Source organism: Drosophila erecta, unplaced genomic scaffold (genome assembly GCF_003286155.1).
Source record: "Drosophila erecta strain 14021-0224.00,06,07 unplaced genomic scaffold, DereRS2 tig00000000-arrow-pilon, whole genome shotgun sequence".
Lineage (NCBI taxonomy): Eukaryota > Metazoa > Arthropoda > Insecta > Diptera > Drosophilidae > Drosophila > Drosophila erecta.
In genome coordinates, this window is record NW_020825194.1 from 12960930 (window position 1) to 12984490 (window position 23561).

General features: G+C 47.1%; 4 protein-coding genes across 12 annotated transcripts; 3 read left to right on the forward strand and 1 right to left on the reverse strand.

Annotated features, from left to right (window-relative positions):
- The first annotated feature begins 344 nt into the window (after window positions 1-344).
- On the forward strand, window positions 345-1416 carry LOC6552057. Its single transcript, XM_001980657.3, has 3 exons — window positions 345-722; window positions 783-1093; window positions 1222-1416. Exons 1-3 carry the CDS (start codon window positions 423-425, stop codon window positions 1337-1339), a joined length of 729 nt encoding a protein of 242 aa, XP_001980693.1. The 5' UTR covers window positions 345-422; the 3' UTR covers window positions 1340-1416.
- Window positions 1417-1560: 144 nt separating this feature from the next.
- Window positions 1561-2382, reverse strand: LOC6552056 (multiple coagulation factor deficiency protein 2 homolog). The gene is made up of 4 exons (XM_001980656.3): window positions 2118-2382; window positions 1971-2058; window positions 1772-1913; window positions 1561-1697 (listed from the first exon to the last, which is right to left on the reverse strand). The coding sequence occupies exons 1-4, from the start codon at window positions 2273-2275 to the stop codon at window positions 1570-1572; spliced, it is 516 nt and encodes a 171-aa protein (XP_001980692.1). The 5' UTR covers window positions 2276-2382; the 3' UTR covers window positions 1561-1569.
- Window positions 2383-2432: 50 nt separating this feature from the next.
- LOC6552055 (UPF0691 protein C9orf116 homolog) lies at window positions 2433-3206 on the forward strand. The gene is made up of 2 exons (XM_015154562.2): window positions 2433-2730; window positions 2801-3206. The coding sequence occupies exons 1-2, from the start codon at window positions 2592-2594 to the stop codon at window positions 3004-3006; spliced, it is 345 nt and encodes a 114-aa protein (XP_015010048.1). The 5' UTR covers window positions 2433-2591; the 3' UTR covers window positions 3007-3206.
- A 522-nt stretch (window positions 3207-3728) lies between these two features.
- LOC6556208 (titin) lies at window positions 3729-23492 on the forward strand. 9 transcript variants are annotated; one of them, XM_026979570.1, is made up of 12 exons: window positions 4020-4184; window positions 6181-6384; window positions 11220-11240; window positions 11361-11710; window positions 11827-11952; window positions 12015-12134; window positions 12213-12604; window positions 13658-13858; window positions 13915-20422; window positions 20492-20578; window positions 20639-21118; window positions 23079-23492. In XM_026979570.1, the coding sequence occupies exons 2-12, from the start codon at window positions 6381-6383 to the stop codon at window positions 23226-23228; spliced, it is 8439 nt and encodes a 2812-aa protein (XP_026835371.1). In that variant the 5' UTR covers window positions 4020-4184; window positions 6181-6380; the 3' UTR covers window positions 23229-23492. The 9 variants fall into 9 exon arrangements, with proteins under 9 accessions (XP_026835397.1, XP_026835360.1, XP_026835386.1 ...); XM_026979575.1 differs by having other exon boundaries at window positions 20495-20578; XM_026979542.1 differs by having other exon boundaries at window positions 20639-23150.
- The last annotated feature ends 69 nt before the right edge of the window (window positions 23493-23561 follow it).

Genomic DNA, 23561 nt, shown 5'->3' on the forward strand with positions numbered 1-23561 from the left:
GAATTATTCCAAAGAGCAGCGGCAACTGCAATGGCTAGGAAAAACAAGAAGCAAACCAAAAACCAAAACCAAAGTAACAATAAATGAGTTGATGATTGATACAAAAGCAAAGACACAAATTGTTTTCCACTCGACGCACAATTTTGCGTGCGTTTACCTGCGGAATTGAGTTAGCATTGACATTAGGGAATCCTTCGGGCGGAAAAACGTCGGCGGCATTTTCCGGCTAATGACACCAGGAAAAACACTCTCGCTCCCAATCCGCTTTTCCAGTGCAACGAGGCCTGCAGCCTAATCTGCTCCTCGTCTACCTGCCAATCCGCAACGCTGGCCATAAAAACGCGTCACTTCCCGGGGCGAAGACTAGTCTTCATTCGCGACACATTCGATTCAGACCGGCTGACAGTCACGCGATCTTCAAGATGCCACAACCAGGCGGAGATCACTTGATCATTTCTATCGCCACTCTGTTGGCCTTTATCTGTTACCTAGATCTCGCAAATGCAGCCAGTTATCAGCTGCAATCCTACGATCTGGATACGGATAACGCGGCTGTATCGAACTCTAGCGAGGAGGAGTTCAATGCAAGTGCAGGAGTCACCGCCCTGGAAAGACCTCTTTCCTGGCTACGGAACGCCAACAGCATGTTCGGCAGTCCCGCTGGTCATGTGGTCATCCAGGTGGCCAAGGAGCTGCTGCATCGCTCAGCCGGAAACAGTCAGGTGGGCTAAGGACATCAAGGCTGGATGGGCTTCTATTTCATTTCGTCATTATCACTTAAGGTGCTAAGTCTGAATCTCACGAATCTGCTGATCATCATACTCCTGAAAGTCCTGATCTTCTCCGCCGGCATGCTGGGCGCAGGACACTGGAGTGGCTATGGCTATGGATATGGTCGCTCCGCCGGCCGTAGCGATAACCTAGGTTTGGGCATAGCTTCTGGCGAGGACTATCTGATAACCGGATTTCTGGCCGCCCAAGGAGCCGGCAGAGATGAGTGCCTCTACGCCGCATCCTGTGCCTGCCCCACATCGGCCTACGAGTACGCGAAAGCAGGACGTGCTCTTATGGGCGCCATTGAAGTTTTCCAAGGGTGAGAAGAAAATCCCTATTAAGTGAACTTTTTTGATCAGTGAATGCAACTTTTATTACAAATGTTGCTAGAAACTAGCTATTGCATATGACAACTTAATTGTTAATCGGGTTCCAACTAATCCACAGAGTGCCGCTGGAGAAGCCGCGCTACAACGACCTCGTCGTCCTCATGGAGCGCGCCGCCTACGATGGCTTCCGAGGAGCGGCCTGCAACACCACGCAGACCTGTGACGGATTGCTCTAGGATTCCAAAGTAAATGCACTCCTATTTATGTATCTATTTAAATGTATATTAAATCATTAGGTGTAGTACAAACGAGGTGCAGTCTAGTGCTTGGTTTGCTTCTTGGTTTGTGGCATTACAGTCTCAATGGTTCAGCTTGGAAATCAGATTAGTTGCTACAGAATTTAACTATGCTATGACTATTATTGTGTCTCTTTGGCTGAGTACTGCTAGTCGGGATCTGGGCGGGATTAGCGCAGGATATTCCTGTCCACATTCGGCTGCTCCTTGCCGCCGGTGATGGCCTTCACAAATTCTGGGTAATGCAGCAGGCCGTCGTTGTTGTCGTCGGCAATCAGCAGAAATTTATCAATGGCCTCTGTAAAAGACGTCAATATTAAATTAATTAAAATATTAAAATAATTAAAAACTGAAACAGCAATGTTTGCATACCTATAAAGTGCTCCAGCTCATCGGTGGCATTTTGTAGGTACTCATCCCGCTCGTTGTTTTTAAAATAGTCATAGTTATGATGCATGGCAGACTGAATCATTTCGAGCCCGTCCAGCGCATTGTTGTTATCATTGTCATGGGCCTGAAGTGATAATACGAATTAGAGCTGCTATCTAAGAAGTAGTAGGCCACGACATACCTTAAACATATAGAAGATTTTCTCCTCCTCACTCAAATCGTCCAGATTTGCCTGGATGCCCATGTCCCTCAAATCGTCATCGATGCGACTAAATGTAGATATATTAGGGCGATTCCTAAAACATTTTCCTTACTGCCCCCCACTTACTGCTCCTCGTGGGTGAGATGCTGGTCCACTCTCCTGGTTTCGCCCCTTGGATGATGTGGACCCCTCTTGACCGCCAGCGCTCCATCGAAGTTCTGGCTGAAGCTGGCTATGCAGATGATGAAGTTCAGCAGGTTCGACAGGTTGCACATCCTGTACATTGTGAAGTGAGTTTTGCAGGAAATTGTTGTGTGTTGAGTTCGGGCTGAGCTTGTGTATATTTTCCGTGGGGTGAGTTGGCCAGGCCACAACTGTCACGCGAGCTGTCAAAGCGGCTAGAAGCGCGCAGGCGCTGAGTTTTGTGTATTATGTAGTACTCACCACCGGCCAACTGTCAAGATTCAAACATAGCAACCTCTTTGGCACTTGTCCCGCTGGTTCAATAGCACTAGGCACTATAGGTTATTTGAGCCCACATCAGCAAACGTCGCTTCAAGCAATTACAAATTACAAATTTCCACCAGTAAGAACGGGAAAATGTGCGAACAGTACTGTGACAAGTTCGAGACCTTCAATCCGGAGATCGAGTTTGCCAAGTTTCAAAAACGCAAGCCCGTCGTAAGGACCGCCCAACTCTATGAGAATTTGCACAAGCGGGAGGACATCAAGTGTCCCTGTGAGTAGAGGGTTTCTGGTTTTGGCAGGAACACTATAATTTCAGAATGCTGTACATATTTTCCGAACAGACAGCTTCAAAGGTTATGGCGTGGAATCGGATTCCAATACGATGTACCGCACCTGCAACTCCGAGTATGGCTACTATGCACCCAATGCCTATACCATACCCAAGCGTTTCTATCCATTGCCCCAGAGTTTCTCCAATGAAGTCGTGCGTTTCGGCATGTATCGCAATTTCTCCCTGAACACGCATATAGATCGCACCTTCTACTAGGACGCAAATCACGATGGCCCCATATTGTTTCAACTTTATACACCATTTTACGATTTCTTATGAAATTTTAAATTGCATTCCGGTCATCAAGTACTGCAACATTATTCGAAGCCCTTACCTTATAAAGCAACCTTGAGCAAATCTATCAATAACAAATTTAAAACTGTAAAATGGCAAAAAATAAATATCATTCCAAAAAAGCACCCAACGTCGCTTTGATTATTATGTTAATTTAGTTCTTCAGTTTGCTTTTTGTAAAAAAGAAAAAAGTACAAAAATCCCAACCATTAAAATTAAAAGTAAGCCAAAGTAGCGCGTTATCACAAAGCCAACAAAATGAGGTGAGTCATATTAGCATAATGCTGATAGCTGGCATGTAGCAATACCATTAACCAGCGAAACCAAGAAGCTACTCGATGCATTGCTATGCGATATCTACGGCAGGCAAGAGCTGTTCGCCAAGCGAATGAGGCGTTCTTGCCGCGATCCTGTCCTCAAACGGTCCCCCAAGAAGAAGAAGGGACAACTAGCTCAATTGGCCAGCGGCATGGTCGGCAATCGGTCCACCCTGGAGCGCCTGGATGTGCGCAAGCTCATCGACGTGTGCGCCATCCTGAAGGTCGAGATCCTTATGCTGGGCTATCTGCTGGAGCGGGTCCTGGTGGCCAGGGATCGCCTGCAGCGGCATCAGGAGGTCCTGTGCGAGTTCGTCACTGCCGTGCTCGTCGTGGAGAGTGGTGAGTGCTGCGCTGCTGGTTTCTAAGCTAAACAATTCTCAGGATCATAATATCATAAATTAAGGAATACGAAAACTGTATTTAAAGCAGTATTATTTCAATCATATCCAATGAACTAACCATACATCTTGGTTAGCTTCTAATTCGCTAATAGTTTGCGAAGCTCTCGTTGATTTCAGTACCTTTTACCGAACGGACTATATCGTTTCTCCGAGTGCACCAAATGTCAAGGTGTGCGTGTGGCTGGAGGGGGCGTGCCACTGCGCAGGCTCCCCACTGACAGCTGGGGGCTCGGTCTGGCCTGAGTCTTGGCCACTGCCGTCAGTCAAGTGCGGAACTCTCAGCTGTGTGGATCGTGAAGTGCGGAATCGGAAAAGCGGCAGCCAAAACGCTCACGGCTGAACGCTGAAAAAAGCCTCGCTACCGTCACGCACCGTGCATGTATGTGTGTGTGCTTGTGTTTGCATTTATTGAATGAACTTTGTTGTCCTGTGGCCGTTTGCTGCTGGTGTGCGTGCGTGTGTGTGAGTTGTGGGCAGGTGAAGCCCATGCGTGTACGTGTGTGTGTGTGTGGGTGTGCCTCGAGGCGAGGAGGCTGACTTGATGACGACACAGAGCTGTCTGACGGGCCACACACACACACGCACACACCGACGCACAACCACACACATGTAAGACCTGGCTTGTGTGCGTGTGCACAAGCGGCTTGAAACAACAAACGTGGAAGACTGGCCTCCACAAGAATTTTTGCCTGCCTGTCTTATCTATGTTTTTATATCACTCTTCTGCACCCCTCTCTCTCTATTTATACAAGTGCGGCTGTGTGTGTAAGTGTGTTACCCTTGATACTCGTCGACCAAAATACCAATGGTAGCTGGAAAACAAGGGCCATAAAAGCAAGAGCGCGTGCAAAAGTAGCGTGCTATTATTTATTTATTATTTAGCTTATTCAAAGGTGGAAAACACTCTCTAATTCAATTCCAAGAAGTAGCATCAGCTCGCGTAATGAAATAATACGATATTATCGATCGGCTGAGCCTGGGAAACTGCAATTAAAAGCTGCACTCGCCCAAAAGCATGCAATCGAAAATTTCATTAAAACCGGAGCGAACATTTTAATGCGTTTTCCTGGTTCACTTCCCTTCGCCGCTGCAGTGTGGGATATTGGTAATATACCCAAAAACCCCCCGACTGCCACACGCCTCATGTGATGCCCCTTTTGGCCATGGCTGATATGGCCAGCCATTGTTGCTGCCATTGTTGCTGCAGTGTACGAGTGTGATTCATGTCACGCTCTCACACTCGACCAGCGAAAAGGCTCACGAACTGGCTTTGTTTGGCCAAAAGGAAAAAATAGTTGATTGCGGATTGCATAACTACAAGGAATGGCCCACAAAAAATAAAAGTTGAAGGCCATGCCGCTTTAATCCACGTATATCTGGGCCAAGCCATTCACATCCATTATACAGCAGTTGGGCGAGTTTGATGTATGAAAAATGGCTGCATAACAGAAAAGTTAGGTGAAGTTCGGCGGAACTTAATATGCCAGTTCGTAACTAATAGCCACAACAAACCTTACGCCTCCTTTTTGTTTCCCTTATTAAATCCGCGTGGCTTTAAGCTCAGCTTACCTTCCTCTCTCAAGAACACAACCTCATGGCCGAAATCCTTAGTATTAGGCTTATTAGGCTCGTTTAATGCAGCTCGTGCAAACTTGTGCATTTAAATGGCATGAAATTTTAAACACGAGTTCCGGCTCAAAGGTAATTACTTGGCTAGAAAGGGGCAGCCTAAGCAAACGTAACGACGAAAGTGGGTCAAGTCAGTGGCCAGTAAGACATGGAATCGATGAGTGCACCACCAGGCGTACAATGGCATGGCTACAGTGCAAAAAATATAGTGGTTTAATAGGGTCGGTTAAACAGGCCAACACCAATTAGCTTTTTCCATTTAATGGGCAAAGTGTGAGTTTAAGGCACACTTAAATGATCCTCATACCTTAGAGAGATAGAAATATCACGAAGGACACATTTTTCCGAGTGCAGCATTAAGACGCTGTTCAGTGTCCGCTTTTTCCACACATTTCCCCCAAGTCAGCAGTCACCTGGCCAGCTTTTGGGAACTGGGTCTGCAGTTGCTTAGTTGTCAAGGTTTGCCTTCATTTTTTTGCATTTATTTTTTGTGCAACAGCTGTGTGTGTGAGCTGAATGTTTTTGAGCTCTTCTGCAGGGCAAAAAAATAGTTTTCAATGACATTTGAGTCACGGCGATTTGTGCCTGTGTGTGTGTCAGAGACTTTGCCAAATTATGTAACTTCAGCATGCCACAAATACCTATGCAAATAGCTCTGCCATCCAATACGTATTAATAGATGTGCATGCCTAAGTGTAAGTGCCTATATGTGTATTCATGTAAATCTTGTGTAAATAATACAATAGGCCACAGCAACAGCTACAACTACTACAACAGCAACAAGAACAAGTACAACGTAAAGCAAAAATGTAAACCATAAATAGAGAATCCCCACAACAACAAAAACTACTACTACTACTACTACTAACTGCTGCAGCAACAACAAAGAGCCGCTGCGAGCAGTGGCAGAAATCATAGCATACCGTCAGGCGCACGTTAACTTAACATGGGTAACTATGCCAAGTCGCACCAGACCAGCAACCACACTCATTCTCTCTGCGCCTCTCTGTGTGTGTGTACATATACATATGCAATAATTAATTAACATACTTCTCAAGTCTTTTTAACTGTCGATCGATGTCTTTTCCTTTGTGTGTTTATTTTAGCGCGCCTCAAGTAAAATAATCGACTTTCTATGCCTTCGATCTTTTGCTCGTTTTGATACACAGACTTAACTCTCGCTCTCTTTCTCTATCTCTCTCTTTACCTTATTTGTTTAACAACGTTTTAAAACGAACCAAATAACAACGACAAGGTAATTTATGCAAAAGAGTTCAAAAGTAAAGCTGCTGCATATGCCATCCAATTTTCGTTGGGCACCCTTTCGCTAGGGCGGACCTCTTTAAGACAAAGATTTTATATATTTTGACGTTTAAATTTGAAACATTATTTTTACCCTTTTTATAATATGTCAATTAACTGTAAATGTTGTTCACTGTAACCTGTAAACCATTAAGCTCTGTTTTACTGCGATCATAGTTCAATTCCATTACATTTCACTCACCAATTGCTATTAAGTTAAGATATATACACTGGAATCCTTTTACTTAAACGTATATAATACAACTGAGGTCCGCTCTAAAGCGCACATACAAACACACCGCACATCCACACAGCCAAGCATACATACACACATTTTAGCTCACGGTAAACGCGCACAATTCTAATTTTGGCGGCCGCTTGTAATTAACATTTGCATTTTCGTAGGGCAAGGGCTTCCCCCTGCGCTGGCATAAATTTCCATTATTTAGCCATAGAGCCGAGTTGGAGGCGTTCGACCCCATTTAACCCATTTATATTTATCCACCCCGGGCAGTGCGTACATAATTTGAATTTTGCACAGCCCTTTTATGATTTTAAGCCAAGTCCCTACACAGGATAGTTGAATTTTTCGAAAATACCATCACACCTTTTCCACGTACATACACATACATCTGTTGCATGTTGGCCAAGTTGTTGCTGTTGCCCTTTCTTCCGGTTTTTGCCCACCCATTTCAACAATCATTTTACACTCTGCTGATTTCGCCTGTATGCGTGTGCGCGTTTTCTGTTTTTGGTCTTTGATTTTCTTCTCAATTCCACCAGCACCTCTCACATTTTCCCATCAAACTGTAATTACTGCGTCGCAGTTCACACTTCACACTCACGAGCGGTTTGTTTATGACGCCCGCCATCGCGTTTATGGCGATGCAAAGTGACACGAGCGGCTGTGTGGGCGGTGGAAGGATCCTGCAGAGCTAGGACATGTGCACACACGTGTGCCAATTTCGCGGGTTTCCAGAAATCCGAGCCGAAGTTGAGCGGTTGAGGGGGCAATCATCAGGGGATACAGAAAAGCAGTCATATAAATAACGCTAATAAATAGGAATTCGAGTCATTTTTATTGGAACACTAAAATGTAGCAGGTTCAAGGATAATGGAAAGGTATTCACAGGCACAGACTTTTCTGAAGAATAAGCTCAGAGGAATGTACCAACTGGCACATCCATCTTGGTTGGGTACAAAGCCATTTTCTTAGAAGTTTTAAAGTAGGTCCAAGCAGAAACTGGCCTGTCACAAGCAAGAGTCCCTTATCAAACTTATGTAGCTTTCGGAAGCAGAGGCAAAAATGGCGAAAAGAATAAAAATTGCGCTTGCTTTTGGCAGGACACAATGTTCACTTAAGTTTTGAAAGGCGGGCTTATTGGAATTGACAGGCATCTTCAGTCCGCGTGATGCAAATTGATTGCTATCTCCTTGCAAGGCTGGTCCACGTGGCGTATGAGTAATGCTTCTTTTTTGGGAGGGTTAATCGAAAATTTAATCAAAGTTAAATAGAGGACAACTGACGGCTTTGTTGCGCGAACTGCAGTGCCAGCAGAAGCAACAAAATGCTCCTCGGGGAGTCATTATGTAAGCTGCCATCAAAAGCAGGATTTACCCTTCGCCATTTTCCTCTGTTTTCCCTTAGTTAACCCCATGATTTCCCCCGCTCCCTTCTGCATAATCGCCTGCTGAAGTGCTTTTGTCTGGGACCGCGTGATAAAGGCGATTTGCAATCACTAAGCCGATAATCATTTGGGTTAAGCATTGCAATAGTTTAATGAACCAGCGAGGATTAAACTTATCATCCAGTTGGCCGTTGACTGGGGAATTCATTAGCAGCCTCACGCCCGAATTGACTCTAATGGCTGAGAACGTGCCTGCGCATCCGAGCCACTGCATCGCAGATTGGGCCAGAAGAAAGTAGCCCCAGACCCACAGACGCCGTTCTTTCTTCCGTCGTGGACCACCTCGTTTGGGGTCATGCGATCCCCAGGGATAAATGCGGTTTAAGTACGCAGCTTTGGCTGCTGAATGTGGGCATGGACATTACGTAAAGTGAAGCAAATACCCTTTGAACTGCTCAAGGGAAAGCGGAATTTAAGTTAGGTCTTAAGGCGGCGTACTGAAAATGGTTTACGGTTATAGCCACACTGAGGTAAAATGCTAAAGCTCATAATGTCATTGTAAACACCATTAATAATAATCAACAACGCTGTGCTTTCTTAATTCAAGTTGTACATCCTTTATTTCAATCATACAATTTTACATGCTCCTTTAAAGAAGAGAATATATCTTCTTTTACTTTTTGCCACGGCACTTGGCCATTTTTCTTTAGCTTGTAGCTTCCATAGCATTTGAAATGTGTTTTCCATGAAAGTAATATAAACATTATATCAGCTATTCTTTCATTTCTGTTCACCTATATAAATAGCTGACAGGACGCATATTCTTTCGGCTCATTAAACCAACTGTCATGCCTTACGTGTTTTTATGGTTGAGTACACAAAACACACACATTACATATACTCACACTCAGGACACATAAGAAAAACCCAAGACGCATGTGACTCTGGCCAAAGTTTAGTTTTGGTCAGGGCCAAAACCGTTCGGGCCAGAATGTGGGCCAACTATCGCAGCCTTGACAAACACTCGTAGATCTTAGATGGCCTTGGGCAGGCGCATTTAAAATACTTACACTCACTTGCGTACAATAAAGAACTGCTCCTCATTGTCAGTCGCACATAAATCTTCCATCTTGCATGGAAAAATGCACTTGAAGGGAACAACAAAACGAGGAGCCCCGTGGCGGACAGTCCATCCTCTGGCCATAAAGAATAAAGAACGTTCTTACGTCCGGCGCCTAATTGGTGCGAAGTTGGGGATCCCATTACATAAGAGTCGGCGCAATTAGTGTTTCATTAGCCAGGGTCGGGGTCTCATACTCCATTGGATGCTGGTCCTCCGGCCAGAGAGCTTCGCTGCTACTACCAGGACTCTCTCCAATTTGCTGGGGGTAAACAAGCCAATGTTTGTGCAGCTTTAACTTTGGTTAACGGCCATTCCCAACTGCCTTTTCATTACACAAATGCCTTTCTCCGAAGGAGTAAACATTTCTGCTCGAACATACTTACACACAGAATGTGTGGATTTGCATTAGCGTGTAAACAAGCTATGGAAAGGAAAAATTCCCAGCAATCATGCCGCCACTTACAGTATAGCATGGCTAAGTAGAACCTGCTGCAATCAATCATTTATGAGGCATAAACATCATGTCCACAGACTCTGTTCGATAATTCCTGATAAAAATGTTTGATACAAACCATAAATGCTACAATATATACAAGTATATGTTGCCAAATTGATAGCTTAACTTAGAGAAGCACAACTGTAAACGTAATCAAAAATGGCTTTTGAGATAGCGAATTATTTTTGCAAAAATGTGTAGTATATTTCTGGGGGCTCTATTTTAATGGATTCCCCGCATTCTTAGCTGTCTGCTTTCCACGCTAACAATAACACCAATTTCCCAAAAATTTCTTTAAAACCGGAAATGTTATTTCCACACATTCCATTCCCATTTTATTTCCCAGCAGAAGCTTTTATGGAAGCCCGGGTAAAACTTCCTATTTTGTTTTAAAATTGGGCTCACGTTCCCATTTGATAAGCTGGCAACCGCAGAGCAGATGTAAAAACTGAAACGAAAATCAAATTATCTGCCAAGCGCGGCCAATCCTGAAAAAATATCGATTTAAGAACCTAAGCCAATCTACGTACCGCCGATTGCAATCTGAGTTTATGCTGCTTAGGGCCAGCGAAAGACATCATAAATGTTTTATTAACTTGACCTTTAGGTCTGAGCATGTGGGTGGCTTATGTGGAGGTCAGGGAATGCCTGTCAGCAGCTGTCTGCAGCATAGAAGCCGATAAAGTTGAGCCACGAGGATATTGTTCGCATGTCGGGGTGTCAGATCTCGCAGGGCTAACTTTTTATGTCTTACATGGAATGCCTGGCCAGGACACACATGTATCGCCCACACATCCTCATGTTCGCATCCTCGCAACGCACACACATACTTGTCAAGTGAAATAAATGTCATGGTCAATTTAACACAAAGACAGACACTCGTGTTCTTCTCAATGGAGTGTTTTCGTCCTTTTGACTTGGCTTTGCTTTCATTTTTTGCGCCCCCACTGATGATGCCTCGCAAGGATGTGGCGCAAATCGCCACAAATCCGTGTCACAACTGCATGCATGCCGCATCTTTGTCGCTCAAAAGTTGGTTCGCTCATCGACATACTCGCCACCATTTGGATCAGAGCACTTGATTGATTAAGTGTCTATATGCTATATAAATACTTATATATAAATATATTTTGTATTCTTTCTTCTTCTCTCTTTTGCGCGCTCTTAAAACGCATATTTGGTGCCAACAACCAACTCTGTATTTTAATATTACGAAATATCTCTATATATGTAAAGTTTGCATACTGCACGGATATTGTAAGTGCTAAGGATCCAGCCGCCAAGAGCCCAGAATCCTATTTTGAATAGACAACCATATCCTTTTACCGCCCGCCGCCCAAAAGTATGCTACATACGATTTTTACTTAACTTTTGCAGACGATGCACAGCCTAAAATGCGTTTTAGCCTCTCACCACCGCCGCAGAAAGCCATTACCAGTGCCCGCCTAACCTCGCCCAGCAGCAGCACCTCCACCAGGAGCACCACCACCATCACCACCCCCGGCAGCAACAATAGAAGCCCCAGCAGCACCAAAGCCACCATGCTGACCCGCAATGGCGGAGGCCACGGGACCAGCCCCACCGCCTCCGGATCCGGGCACGCCCCATCCGCCTCCGCCTCCGCCGCTGCCGACGATGAAGCCACCTCGGACTACAACCAGTGGCTGCATGCCATGAAACTGGTGGCCCGCCTGCCCGGAGGCACTCCACCCGAGTTCCGACGCAAGGTGAGCTTCCATCTAGTTTGTTACTCTTATTTAGACAGCATAAGATCACGGGATGCGAGGAATACTTGTTTGAATCATTATTAAAATATTATATATTATTTTATCATTCCCTGCAGTTGTGGCTCTCGCTGGCGGACAAGTACCTCAAGTCGAAGAACGTGGACTGGGCGCAGCAGCGGGAGAAGTGCTTCTGCGAGGAGTGGCGCGAGGACGACGAGGAGCTGGGCATACAAATCGTCAAGGTGAGCTCCAGTCACGGACAGGCGGTCCTTCAGGGAATCATTAATGTCTCGTCTCCGTTTAGGATCTGCATCGCACTGGCTCGAATCTGTGCACCGGTCCCGCGGGCTCCATAAACCAGGCCAAGCTGAAGCGCATTCTTCTGGGCTATGCGCGTTACAACCCCGAGGTGGGCTATTGCCAGGTGAGTGCTCCTTGAAGGATCTTTGTCTGCTGTGTGCACTTCACAAACATAAAACCAAACCAACGTGCTCCTGCACAGGGCTTCAACATGCTGGGCGCCCTCATACTGCAGGTGATGGACAAGGAGGAGGAGGAGTCCATGAAGGTCATGATCTACCTGGTGGAGGGCGTTCTGCCCACGGGCTACTTCTACGGCTCGATGGGTGGCCTGCAGGCGGACATGGGCGTCTTCCGGGAGCTGATGCAGACGCGACTGCCACGGCTGGCGAAGCACCTGCAGCGCCTCCAGGGACCCGTTGAGAATGCCTTCGAACCGCCGCTAACCAATGTCTTCACCATGCAGTGGTTCCTGACCATGTTCTGCACCTGCCTGCCCATGTCCTGCGTCCTGCGCGTCTGGGACCTGGTCCTAATCGAGGGTAGTGATGTCCTGCTCCGCACCGCCCTCGTCCTTTGGAGTCTGCTTGAAGAGTGAGTTCTGAAATGGCACTAGCTTTCTCACTAGCTGAACTAGAATTTTCATTTCCAATTAGTGTAAGGGTAACCAGAACTTGTTACTTTCCCAACTCTAAAAAATTGAGTTAAAAACCCATCTGGAATGCATTAAGAGAAAAAGCAAGGTTTTCAAAATGTAATTGAGTGCAAAACAACGATTATATCAGTGTGCCAACCCAGTCTGTATAGAATGTTTGGGTTGGGTTGCTCTTCGGTGGGTGGTTGGCCAAACAATCGCCGCTGTGCAAGGCGAGAATTTGTGTCAAGGCTGCTGGAATTTTGGCAAGGGTTTTTCTTGGTTTCCAAATGCAATTTAGCAATTCCGCTCGGTCCTTACCCACCAGGAATTTCATGTTCAGACGTTGGGGAACTTTTTATGGTTTTGTGGGACACAAGTTTAGTAAATATCCACGACATTGAACTATGCTAAGTGTAATCTAGAAAGGGGTTTCATGGGAAGAGGCCAAGGTCATGAGTTGAATTGAAACAGGATAAAATGCTATAGTCACATAGTCACTATCAGATACCCGTTACTCAACTAAATTTGAATGCAGATTTTTAGAGAATTGCTCCAGAAACATTTAGAGGTATGCCACTTCAAAATTAAGATAAGTTGAGTTATGGAGTTTAGAACTTCAGCTTTGGGACATTTCTTGATTTTTTTTGAATTTCTACAACATAATACATCAGAAAAATGACAAAAACATGATAAAAAAATAAATTTCTAAATTTGAATGCAGATTTTTAGAGAATTGCTCCAGAAACATTTAGAGGGATGCCACTTCAAAATCCGATTAAGATAAGTTGAGTTATGGAGTTTGGAACTTCAGCTTTGGGACATTTCTTGATTTTTTTTTAATTTCTACAACATCACACACCAACAAAATTTTAAAAAATTTAAAAAAATTTTAAAAAATAATTGCTACGAGTAACAGATATAAGAATAAGCTCTTGAATAAGTTTTCTTTAAAGTTTAGGTGATAAAATAACAGCATCTTATAATTTAAATTTAATTTTATTTGCATTTAGACGTGTGATCAGTGTCCGGTCTGCCGATGAGTTCTATGGCAAGATGGGATCCTATTCCAGTGAACTCCTCAATGGCCATCTCGTGGACTCAAATGGTCTTATTGAGCGTGTGGTGAAGCTAGGACCCATTGCGGATTTGCGACAGCTGCGGGATAAGCACCTCTACAACATTGCCCCACTGCGTCACAAACAGGGATTGCAGTGAGTATTACAAAATCAAATTCATCTACACATATAATGAAGCCCATATCATGTAGGCTCTACTACGACGAGGAGGACACCCATTCGGATGAGGAGCGCTTGGCGGTGGCTACGGTATTCGGCTTGAATTGGGGTAGACGTGGATCTGTGGGTCCTGCGGCGGCGGGAAAGCAGCAAGTGGAGCAGAAGGATCGCCTGGCCTTGGATATATCCCTGCTGAAGAAGCAGTACGATAGGCTGCGCGAGCGCCAGAAGCAGGCCCATGTCATCCTAACCACCGCCTGTTCCACGGCAGCCCGTCAAGGATCGGGTCCAGCTAGCAGCGCCCAGTCGTCGGTTCCAGTGAACCAGCTACTTCTCGGTCGCCCTGCAATAGTGACCAACAAGGGAAAGCGGATTGGAGCACCACTAGGCGCCATTCCGCCCGCTCGAAAGCCTTCCCTTCCCGCTGTCCTCCATACCAAACCAGCCACAGAGAAACAGTTGCGAAGGGGAGAGACTCTGCTCTGGAGGGACACCGATCCGAGCCGCAGACGACGAGATAGTCTCACCTGGAAGGAGATCAAAGCAGATCGAGCTGCCATGATGCGGGAGGGCACTGATGTGAGCTCCGTGAGAACGCAAAAGCTTCGCACGCGATTCGGCAAGAGCGATAGCTCCTCCTACAGCGAGGACAGCGATGGAGAGCTGGAGACTGGGGCAGGAGGAGGAGGAGGAGGAGGAGGTTCCAGTACGGACACCAGCCTCTGTGATGACGATGACCCAAAGTCCACGGAGAAGAGTCCCAAGCAGAAGGCCAAGCTAGCACGCAAGCTCAAGGAGCAGAAGCAATTGGCCGGTTCCAGGGACACGAGCTTGGAGCGGCAGAGACCCAAATCTTGGGCTCCAAGCAGCCAAGAGATTCCCTTCACGCTGATGGGTACGGATAGTGGCGACGAGAAGGAGGAGCAGGCGGCGAAAGAGCAGCCGGATACCGGGGATCAAGCGGAGGACAGTGCCACGGAAAGCGGTCATTTCGAATTCGACAGAGAATTGCAATTGGTCAGCGCCAAGATAGAGCCACTAAAACTTCCTTACGACACCGCATTCCCAGGCATGCCCTCCGTTAGTCCCATGCCGACGCCCCAAGAAAAGAGTGAAGCTGAAGAGGATTTGCTGGATGAGCGAAAGCCCTTCGATGTGAGCGACGATGGAGTGACAAACCAGTACTTCGAGAGGGTAAACAGCGTGGAGCGGCCCAATCGTCTGGAATTGTCCTACTCGCTCAACGAAGAGGAGACGGATACTAAAGCAATTTACCTAGAGGAGAGGGAGAAAGTTGAGGGGCACAGTGGTGATAGGGAATATAATTCCCTACCCCGTTTCTATCCAAGAGCGGACGATGATGGTGTACAGGATGACGGCAAGGTGCCACAGATTCGGGACGACAACATTCCAGGTGAGAACAAGGACGACTACAAAGAGCTGCTGAGCATGACGATAGAGGAAAACACTGGCTACAAGCCACCACCTCCCACAGCCAGCGCATTGAGCAATGCCAGCCGAAAGAGGCGGGATCCTCGCCGCAAAACCTTGACTCGCTCATCGACCATCGAGATCGAGGAACGGTATCAGGCTCTGGAGCGCAGGATCAGCCAGGATCAGCCGAGTGAAGATCGGAAGGCCAAGTACATACCCAGCACAGCTGCTCTAGAGGAGCGCTTCAACACGCTTGAAAAGCAACTGAGTGCCGAGAAGCAACGCAAGGAGCAGACCGATATGGAGGCTGACCAGCCCATCAAATCCGACCGCATTCCCTCCACCGCCGACCTGGAGTCCCGCTTTAATTCCCTAACAAAACAAATGAGTTCCAGCGAGAACTCTAGTTCCAAGACTCCCATTGATCTCAAGGACGCGGACCGGCCCAGTGGGAGCAGCTCCAAGAAGCAGATGGATAGCGAAAAAACCAGCAAGCTGCACCAAGCCGAGGAACCCGAATCTAATACAAAGGAAAGTGCAGGAGAAACAGAAGCCAGCGATAGCAAAGAAAATAAAAGTGACGAAAAGGAGGCGGAGCAACCACGCCTCAAGAAACTTCCATCCACTGCAGAGCTGGAAGATCGCTTTAATGCCTTAGAACGCAAACTGAGTGTTCAGAAGAGCAGCCCATCGAAAAACAAGAAAGAGCCACCTGATGAGGGAGAATCGAAGTCTACAAAGGAGCCAGAGAAACCAGAGGAGCCCGAAAAGGAAATGGAGAAGTCTTCGGACTGTCAATCACCCATTGCTGCAAAGGATCCCAAGAACAGTGATCAGAAAAAACCCGAAACTAAGGAGACAACTCAATCACCCACTGAAAACAAAGACCAGAAAGGCAAAGCCAAATCCCCAAAAAGTGAAGAGCGCATTGGAAAAGAAACCTCCAAGTCGAAAGAGGATTCACAGGAAACTGATTCAACTAAAAAGGTGGAAACCAATCCAAAGCTTAGCTCAGAAAAAGGCGATCACGCCCTAAAAGAAAAAAGGCAAGAAGCTCCAGGAAAAACCGATAAAGAAACTGCTGAAACCAAAAACGAGAATAAAAGTGATTCCCAAAAGAAAGAAGCCACCAAGACTTCGGTTCCCCAAACTGAGTCTGATTCGAAACCCGCTTCAAAAGAAAAGCCAACTAGCAAAGATGTGGAACTAGAAAAGACTCCTCGAAAATCTCCACCCTCCACTGAGGAATTAGAAAAACGTTTTAATGCCTTGGAAAAACAGATGAGTACCACCAACTTAGAAACAACCAAAGAACCTGATCAAACCAAAGCAGCAACAAAAAGTCAATCTTCAAGTGCTGAAGAAAAGGCACAGAAGTCCATGAAATCTTTTGACGACAAGATCAAAGAAGTTAATGTGGCTATTGAAAAGGAGCAGAAGAGAGTTGAGGTAGAAGATCACGCTGAAAAGAAGCGCCAGAATGTTGAAGAAGCGGTCAACAACAATTTGGAAACCCCAAACAACAAAGTAAAGGATTCCCAGCTACCAGAAGAGAGTGAGCAAAAGGGTAAGAATCAGCGAAGAGCTTCTGAGCCACCGTCAACGGAGGATCTGGAAAAGCGTTATGAGACCTTGAAGCGTCGCATGAGCAGCAAGAATCAATTCAGCGAAACCGTGGACGAGGCTCTCGAGCGGATCCAGCAGGAGGTGATCTCCGAGTCGGTGGAGGAAAAGAAGCCACCACCAACGACGGCGGATCTGGAGAGCCGCTTTGAGGCCCTGCATGGGGATAGGAAAAACGTGGAAGCCAAAGTGGCCGCAACCAAGCACGTGGATGTGGCCATTGAGGCGCATATTCCATCACCACCTCCGCCGCCACCACCACCAAAGGAACGCCCGGTCCTGGCCGCACCGGTTCTCCACCAGCAACAGGCTCTGATCGAGGAGCTGCAGAGCAAGATGCGCGGCCAATCCCCCGGCGAGGAGAACCTCAAGCCCAGCGAGATCAATCCGCAGAGGAGGCAGAGAAGGCTACTGCAACGACCCACGCCCATGGGCGATGAGACCTCGGAAGCACCTGCAAACACGGCTTACTACAGAGCGGCAAACCACGAACAATGGCAGCAGCGCATGGTGCGTCGGTTCTCTGATCTACCCTCTCGGGCGGATCTGGAGAACCGACTGCAGTTCCTGGAGAGGCAACTCTACAAGAAGTTCTACAAGCAGCGCTGTGCAAGTGATTCCGAAGTTGCATCGAGGGTCAAGCTTCCGCCCGAGGACCAGCCGAGCACCTCTCGGCAGGCCAAGGAACTGGAAGCCGAGGGACAGCTGGAGCAGCGTGTCCTGGCATTGGAGAAGCAGCTGAGTGAGAACAGTCTCAAGCTGCTGGAAGCGATGAGGGAGCGCCAGAGGTCAGCGGACGACAGTGGCTCCCCCAGGAGACTGAGCACGGAGACAATCGACGCCACCGGCAAGGAGCTTGTTAGATACACCCAGAACATTGGCGAGCTGGAGGAAGTGGACGCCCACAAGCCCATCAACATAAGCATCAACATCAAGATGATGGTCAACAAAGACAGCGAGTCCAAGCAGCCGAAGGGTGAGTCCAAGCCCACAACAGAGGATCTGACTCGTCGCCTGGAGCAATTGGAGCAGCAACTGCTGGAGGAGCGGGCCAAGAATGGCTCCATCCCACCAGAAGGGGAAGTGCTGGAGGAGAAACCAGAAAAGCTCGAGGAAAAGGATTCCTGCAATAAGCAGGAGAAGAACTGCCACAATCAGCATGTCAAAGGTGATGAAGTCGAGAAATCAGAAGTGCCAGTTGAGCGAAAAATTGAACCTGCAGCGGCTAAGGAGACCAAAACCCTGGAAAATGAAGAGAAAGCTCAAGCTCGAGCCAAAGATGTGGATACTCAAAAATCTGTTAAGGGCCAGAATGCAGTGGATGACAAAAAATCAGTTAAGGGCCAGAATGCGGTGGATGATAAAAATTCTGTTAAAGATAAGAATGTAGTGCATGATACGCAAACAGATGGAGAAAGTTTGGATAAAAAAGGGAAAACTCCTGCTAAGGAAAAATCAGAAGATGGCACTAAACAGAAGTCAGAGGCCATCAAAGCTGAAGTTCCCAAGGAAACATCCACCCAAGGGAAACCTTCCGAAACTAAGTTGGAAAAACGCATAACTAGAGACCCCGTTGCTGAGGAAGCTTCAACTAAAGAGGCTTCCCCCAAAAAGGAAAATCCTGAAAGTGGGGAACCCAAATCCAAAGAAAAGGAAGCGACAAAGGCTGAAACAAATAAATCAAAGGAAACACCTTCAGTTGCGGTCTCCACCAAAGAAGGCAAAGTACCGAGCAAACAACTGCCAGAAAAAAAGGAAACAACCAAACACTCTCCCTCCAAAGAACTGCCCGAAAAAATGGTTATCAATTCCACAGATGTAGGACCCATGGAACCCAACGGCAAAACAGTGGTACTGTTAATGGACAACGAGCACAGAGCTTCGAAGGTGCGAAGATTGACCAGGGCCAACACGGAGGAACTGGAGGATCTGTTCCAGGCCTTGGAGAAACAGCTCAATGATCGAAATCTGGTCAAATCCGAAGACGGTCGCCTGGTACGAGTAGATCCCAAGCCAAGCGCTGAGCAAGTGGAGCAGACTCAGGCTATCTCTGATCTCACCAAGGAAATCGAGGATTTTACCAGCGCCAAGCCGGAGGAGGAGAACCCGAAGGAGGCGGCAAAAGAAGACAAGCTGGAACCCGAAGAGCCGGAGGACTTCGACTGGGGACCCAACACGGTGAAGCATCATTTGAAACGCAAAACAGTCTACCTGCCCTCCACCAAAGAGCTCGAATCTCGCTTCCGCTCCCTGGAACGCCAGATAAAACTGCTTGAGGATGTGGAAAAGATCGACGTGGAGCAGCGGTTGAATGAATTCGAGCGTAAAATTAAGCTGCAGTACTCGCTCTCCCACGAAAAGGATTTGAACAAGTACTTGGAACTGTGTGAGGGAAAGGGACTGGATGACGATGAAGCCTTGCCTGTGGAAACCCCAACGAAGGCGGAGGAAGCTACCGCAACTAGAGATCGTTCTCGCAGTCCTGGACGCAAGGCGGTGGTGTCCAAGTCTCCATATACTTCGCCATCGCGAAAGGCCACCATCAAAACTCCACATACCTCACCCACCCGGAAGCCTATCATTAAATCACCCTACACATCTCCTGCCCGGAAGTCTGCCAAATCGCCATACACGTCGCCTTCCAGAAATCGACAGAGATCGCCTTCTCCGACGCGATCACCGGACAGGAAGACGAAGAGAAGTCCCTACACTTCACCTGCCCGTCGCAAGCCGCATCCTAACGATCTTCCCATATCAGATGATTTGGAGTACAAGTATCGAGTGCTTGACTTGGTTAGATCCAAGTCCAAGGAGAACTTGGCCAAGCGAATGAACGATCCCAACAGAAAGGCGGCCATTCATCCCCTGGAAATGATTCTTAGTCCCAGTCCGGATACGGAGGCGATACCTACAACCGGTGAGCTAGAGCACAGAATACGTGTCCTGGATGAAAAGCTCAGGTCGCCAGCCAAGACCCGCTCAAAGTCGCGTTCCCGATCGCCAACCATCGAAGACATGAAGCGTCAGAAGATGAGAGATGAGCAAAAGCCCAGGACACCTGTCCACAATCTAGAAAGGATTGTCAGCTCGCCTGGTAGACCAGAACCGCCCACTGCCGAGGAGCTCGAGGAGCGCATACGCATCCTGGAGCAGGAGCATAAGTTTGACTTTAAGACCCAGAAGGACTACAAGGCATTCAATCAAAAGCTCAAGGACGTCATCTCACCCTCGCTCTCCTTCGAGGAGTTCCGTTCGGCCAAGTCACGGGAGCAAAGTCCCCGCCGCCATGGCCCCACTACGCCCAAGTCCGCCCTGCGTCGCGATGATTTCGATGAGGGCTACTGTGGCGGTACCCACACAACCAGCCACTACCGCTCCACCAGCCCCAAGGTCATTCGGTTCCGGGACGAGGACGAGGTCGAGGATGCGGACCAGTTCGAAGAGGCACCCAGACCGAAGTCGCGTCAGGCCGGCGATCGAATGGTGGGCAGCACTCTTGACGTTTTGGACTGTTTAGCGGAGAATACTAAAATTCTTCAACGTATTCTTAAGAAGACTCTTGCAGATCAACCATCGGCCACGCGCAGCTACGCCAGCAGCTCGGAGGGTCTGGATGCCCTGGGTAGTCGCCTGATGAGGGTAAGCCCGCTCTACGGAAGCACATATAATTATATTATAATTTATAACCATACCTTCTAGGAAACCTCTCCGATTACCCGAACCGGAACCCACACGGGCGTGCCACTGCGAACGGGGGAGAACATCAACGACCGCCTGAGTTCGATCAAGAACTCGATCAAATCGATCGACACGCTGTGCGAGGAGAAGCCGTACCAGAAGGAGAAGTGCCAGCGCTACATAGACTCGCTCTTCACGGACTCCCTGCACTTTGGCAGCAAGAAGAGCTCCCTGGAGGATCTCAGTCTGAGCAGGAGTCTCAGTCGCAGCGAGAGCAGGGGAAGGAGCATTCACAGGTCTGGTGACTATGCGCCTTCCATAAGGGTCACCTCCGAGCACAGATCTTTGGGCTCGGCGGATTCCCGAAGGAGTCCGTTGGGCCACCGGGACACGAGTCCCTTGCACCACAGATCGCATAGGGATGTCAGCCGGGAGCTGTCCCCGCGGCGCAGGCGCTTGGAGGAGGAGGATGAGGAGCGTAAGGATCGGGAGAGCAGTAGGGTAAGACGTGATAACTTGTTGCCAAATTATTTTGCTGATAATCGTAGCGAACTAAGTAGCGGGAGTAGTTTAACCGGGTTTAACCACAAAGTAGATAGACAACTAGAAGAGACGTGCGCCAAGTATGCGGACGATCGACGCTCGGCCTGTCGCACACCGTTGAGCCACCCGTACGAGTCCCGCACCACAGCCACAGCCACAGCCACACGCCACAGCCACACAGATCCAGTCCAGATCCCAGCCAAGCCAGCAGGATCAGCAACTGCAACAGACAGTTTCCCCCGGCCCGTGTCGCCATATCGCCAGCCGTACGATCCCTACCATCGGTCCCCTGGTGGCGCCGGTGGCACACCCCTCTATCAGCCCGGCAAGCTGGAGATCCGCCACACCACCGTCACCTCGACCTTCTACGATCGGTTCCTCACCGAGAAGCAGATCGAGCGGCAGACCCACTCCCGTCCGCCCAGTCGTTCCCCAGTGGTCTCGCCCTCGGTGCCAGCCAAAAGCTACGTGGACTTGTGCAGCACCACCTCCTCAGCCACATCCACATCCAGCACCTCCGCCTCCTCATTCATGTCCAGCAGCTATGCGGGCCCCTCCTTTTCGCTGCCCTCGGCCAGCAACTATTCCTATTTGAATCCGGTTTCGGGTTCGGGTTCGGGTTCGGGTTCGGGCATCTCCTCTATTTCGCCGCGCGCCAGTTGCTCGGATCTCCGCTCCACCAGTACCACCTCCGTGACCACCTCCTCCTATGCACCCTACAACTTCACCAGCTCCTTCACATCTCGCTTGAGCGATCCCATTGCCACTTCCACTGCGAGTGCAGTGAGCACTAGTTCCCTTACCCACTCCACGGGCGTCTACAATCCCATGATGTCCTTCACGCTGAGGGAACCACTGACCAGCAGTTCCCTGGGTGGCTCAAGTGCCTCTCCATTGCTACCGTTTCAGTTCAACAGAACCTTCACTTCCAACTTCGACAAGGAGCAGAACAAACAATAGAGGGATGCACATCAATCGTTAACCAAAGGTTGTCCATACACATTATTTTGCCCCCATTAAGGATCAAAACATTGATAGATTCAAGGAAATCGAGCTCAAAACTGTAGCACTGAGAGAAAAATCTGTCTAAAACCCATTTAAGTTCTTTTGTGCACATTATTAATTGTTTGTGCTCCTAAAGATATCAAATAATCTACAATTATCCCAAAGTTAAAAGGTTGCCAATTTCTTAACAATTCTCGTACCATTTTTGCCGATTTTAGTTAGGTTTTTATCTCAGTCAGTCTAACTTTCGCCAAGCAATATAAATATAGTAAAAATAACAAACAGTTTTAGGCACTTAAATACCTAAACATAAATACCTATATATCTACAAGTACGAGTATATACAAACCTTGCAAATCGGATATTTATTCTTCAAGCGAACTTGCACCAAACCATTTTGGCTTCTTGCAACTTACCTCATCTACATTGACAGCACCAGCAACTCAACTATTCATAACTTAGCAAAGATTTTTATACAATATATATCTACGTATATACAAAGAATATAGCTATCGAAACTGTAACCAAGTGCGAAGAGGAGGGCAAGATGTTAATCCAACTTTTTTCAGCGTTAACCAAAGTTTAGCTCTAATTCCTTCAACGACTTTGACTTTAGACCACTCAATTAAACTTAAACTTTTCCTTAAAATTAACTAATCAATTACGTGGCTTACACTAGCCAACAAATACCCAAATACCCAAGAAATCAACACACACACACACACTTTGAAACGGTGTAAAACTGCAAGTGCATTTTTGGGCCGAGTTAGTTGATTATTCAATACGTTAACTGACTGACACAAGCCGTAAAATTAGTTTACCAACATTGTTAAATACACACGCAGCCATATATGTACCTATACCAATTGAACGATATATATTGTATTTAATTACGTACACATACCAATTGCAGTTGTTGAATTTCAATTATGCAAAAGACACGATTACGACTATGAGTAATAGGCAAGAAAAAGCGAACCCGAATGCAAATGGATATAAAAACAATTATCACTCGCGGCTGAGGAGCCGAAAGTTAATCAAAACGATTAGGAAAATTTTATGACATGTGTTCGATTCGAAATCGGCAAGATACCAGAATGCTACCAAATGCAATTGTTACGTAGGCAAAATGACGATAACGGCTTCAGTTTATATAAGCATAAATTTAATATTGATTAATGTTCTCTTGAATTTTGTTCCCCAATTTTGTTGTGATGCTTTTCTTGTTATTGAGACACGTTTGTAAGCCATTTATGTTATTGTTCAAAAGCAAACACAATCTAATTAATTGGTAAAAAAGTAGTGAGAATATTTTTATTACAAATTGTTGAAGAGTTTTAAGTTTTGAAATAAAATGAAAACACTTGAAAACGCATTTGACTTTGAATTTCGGAGG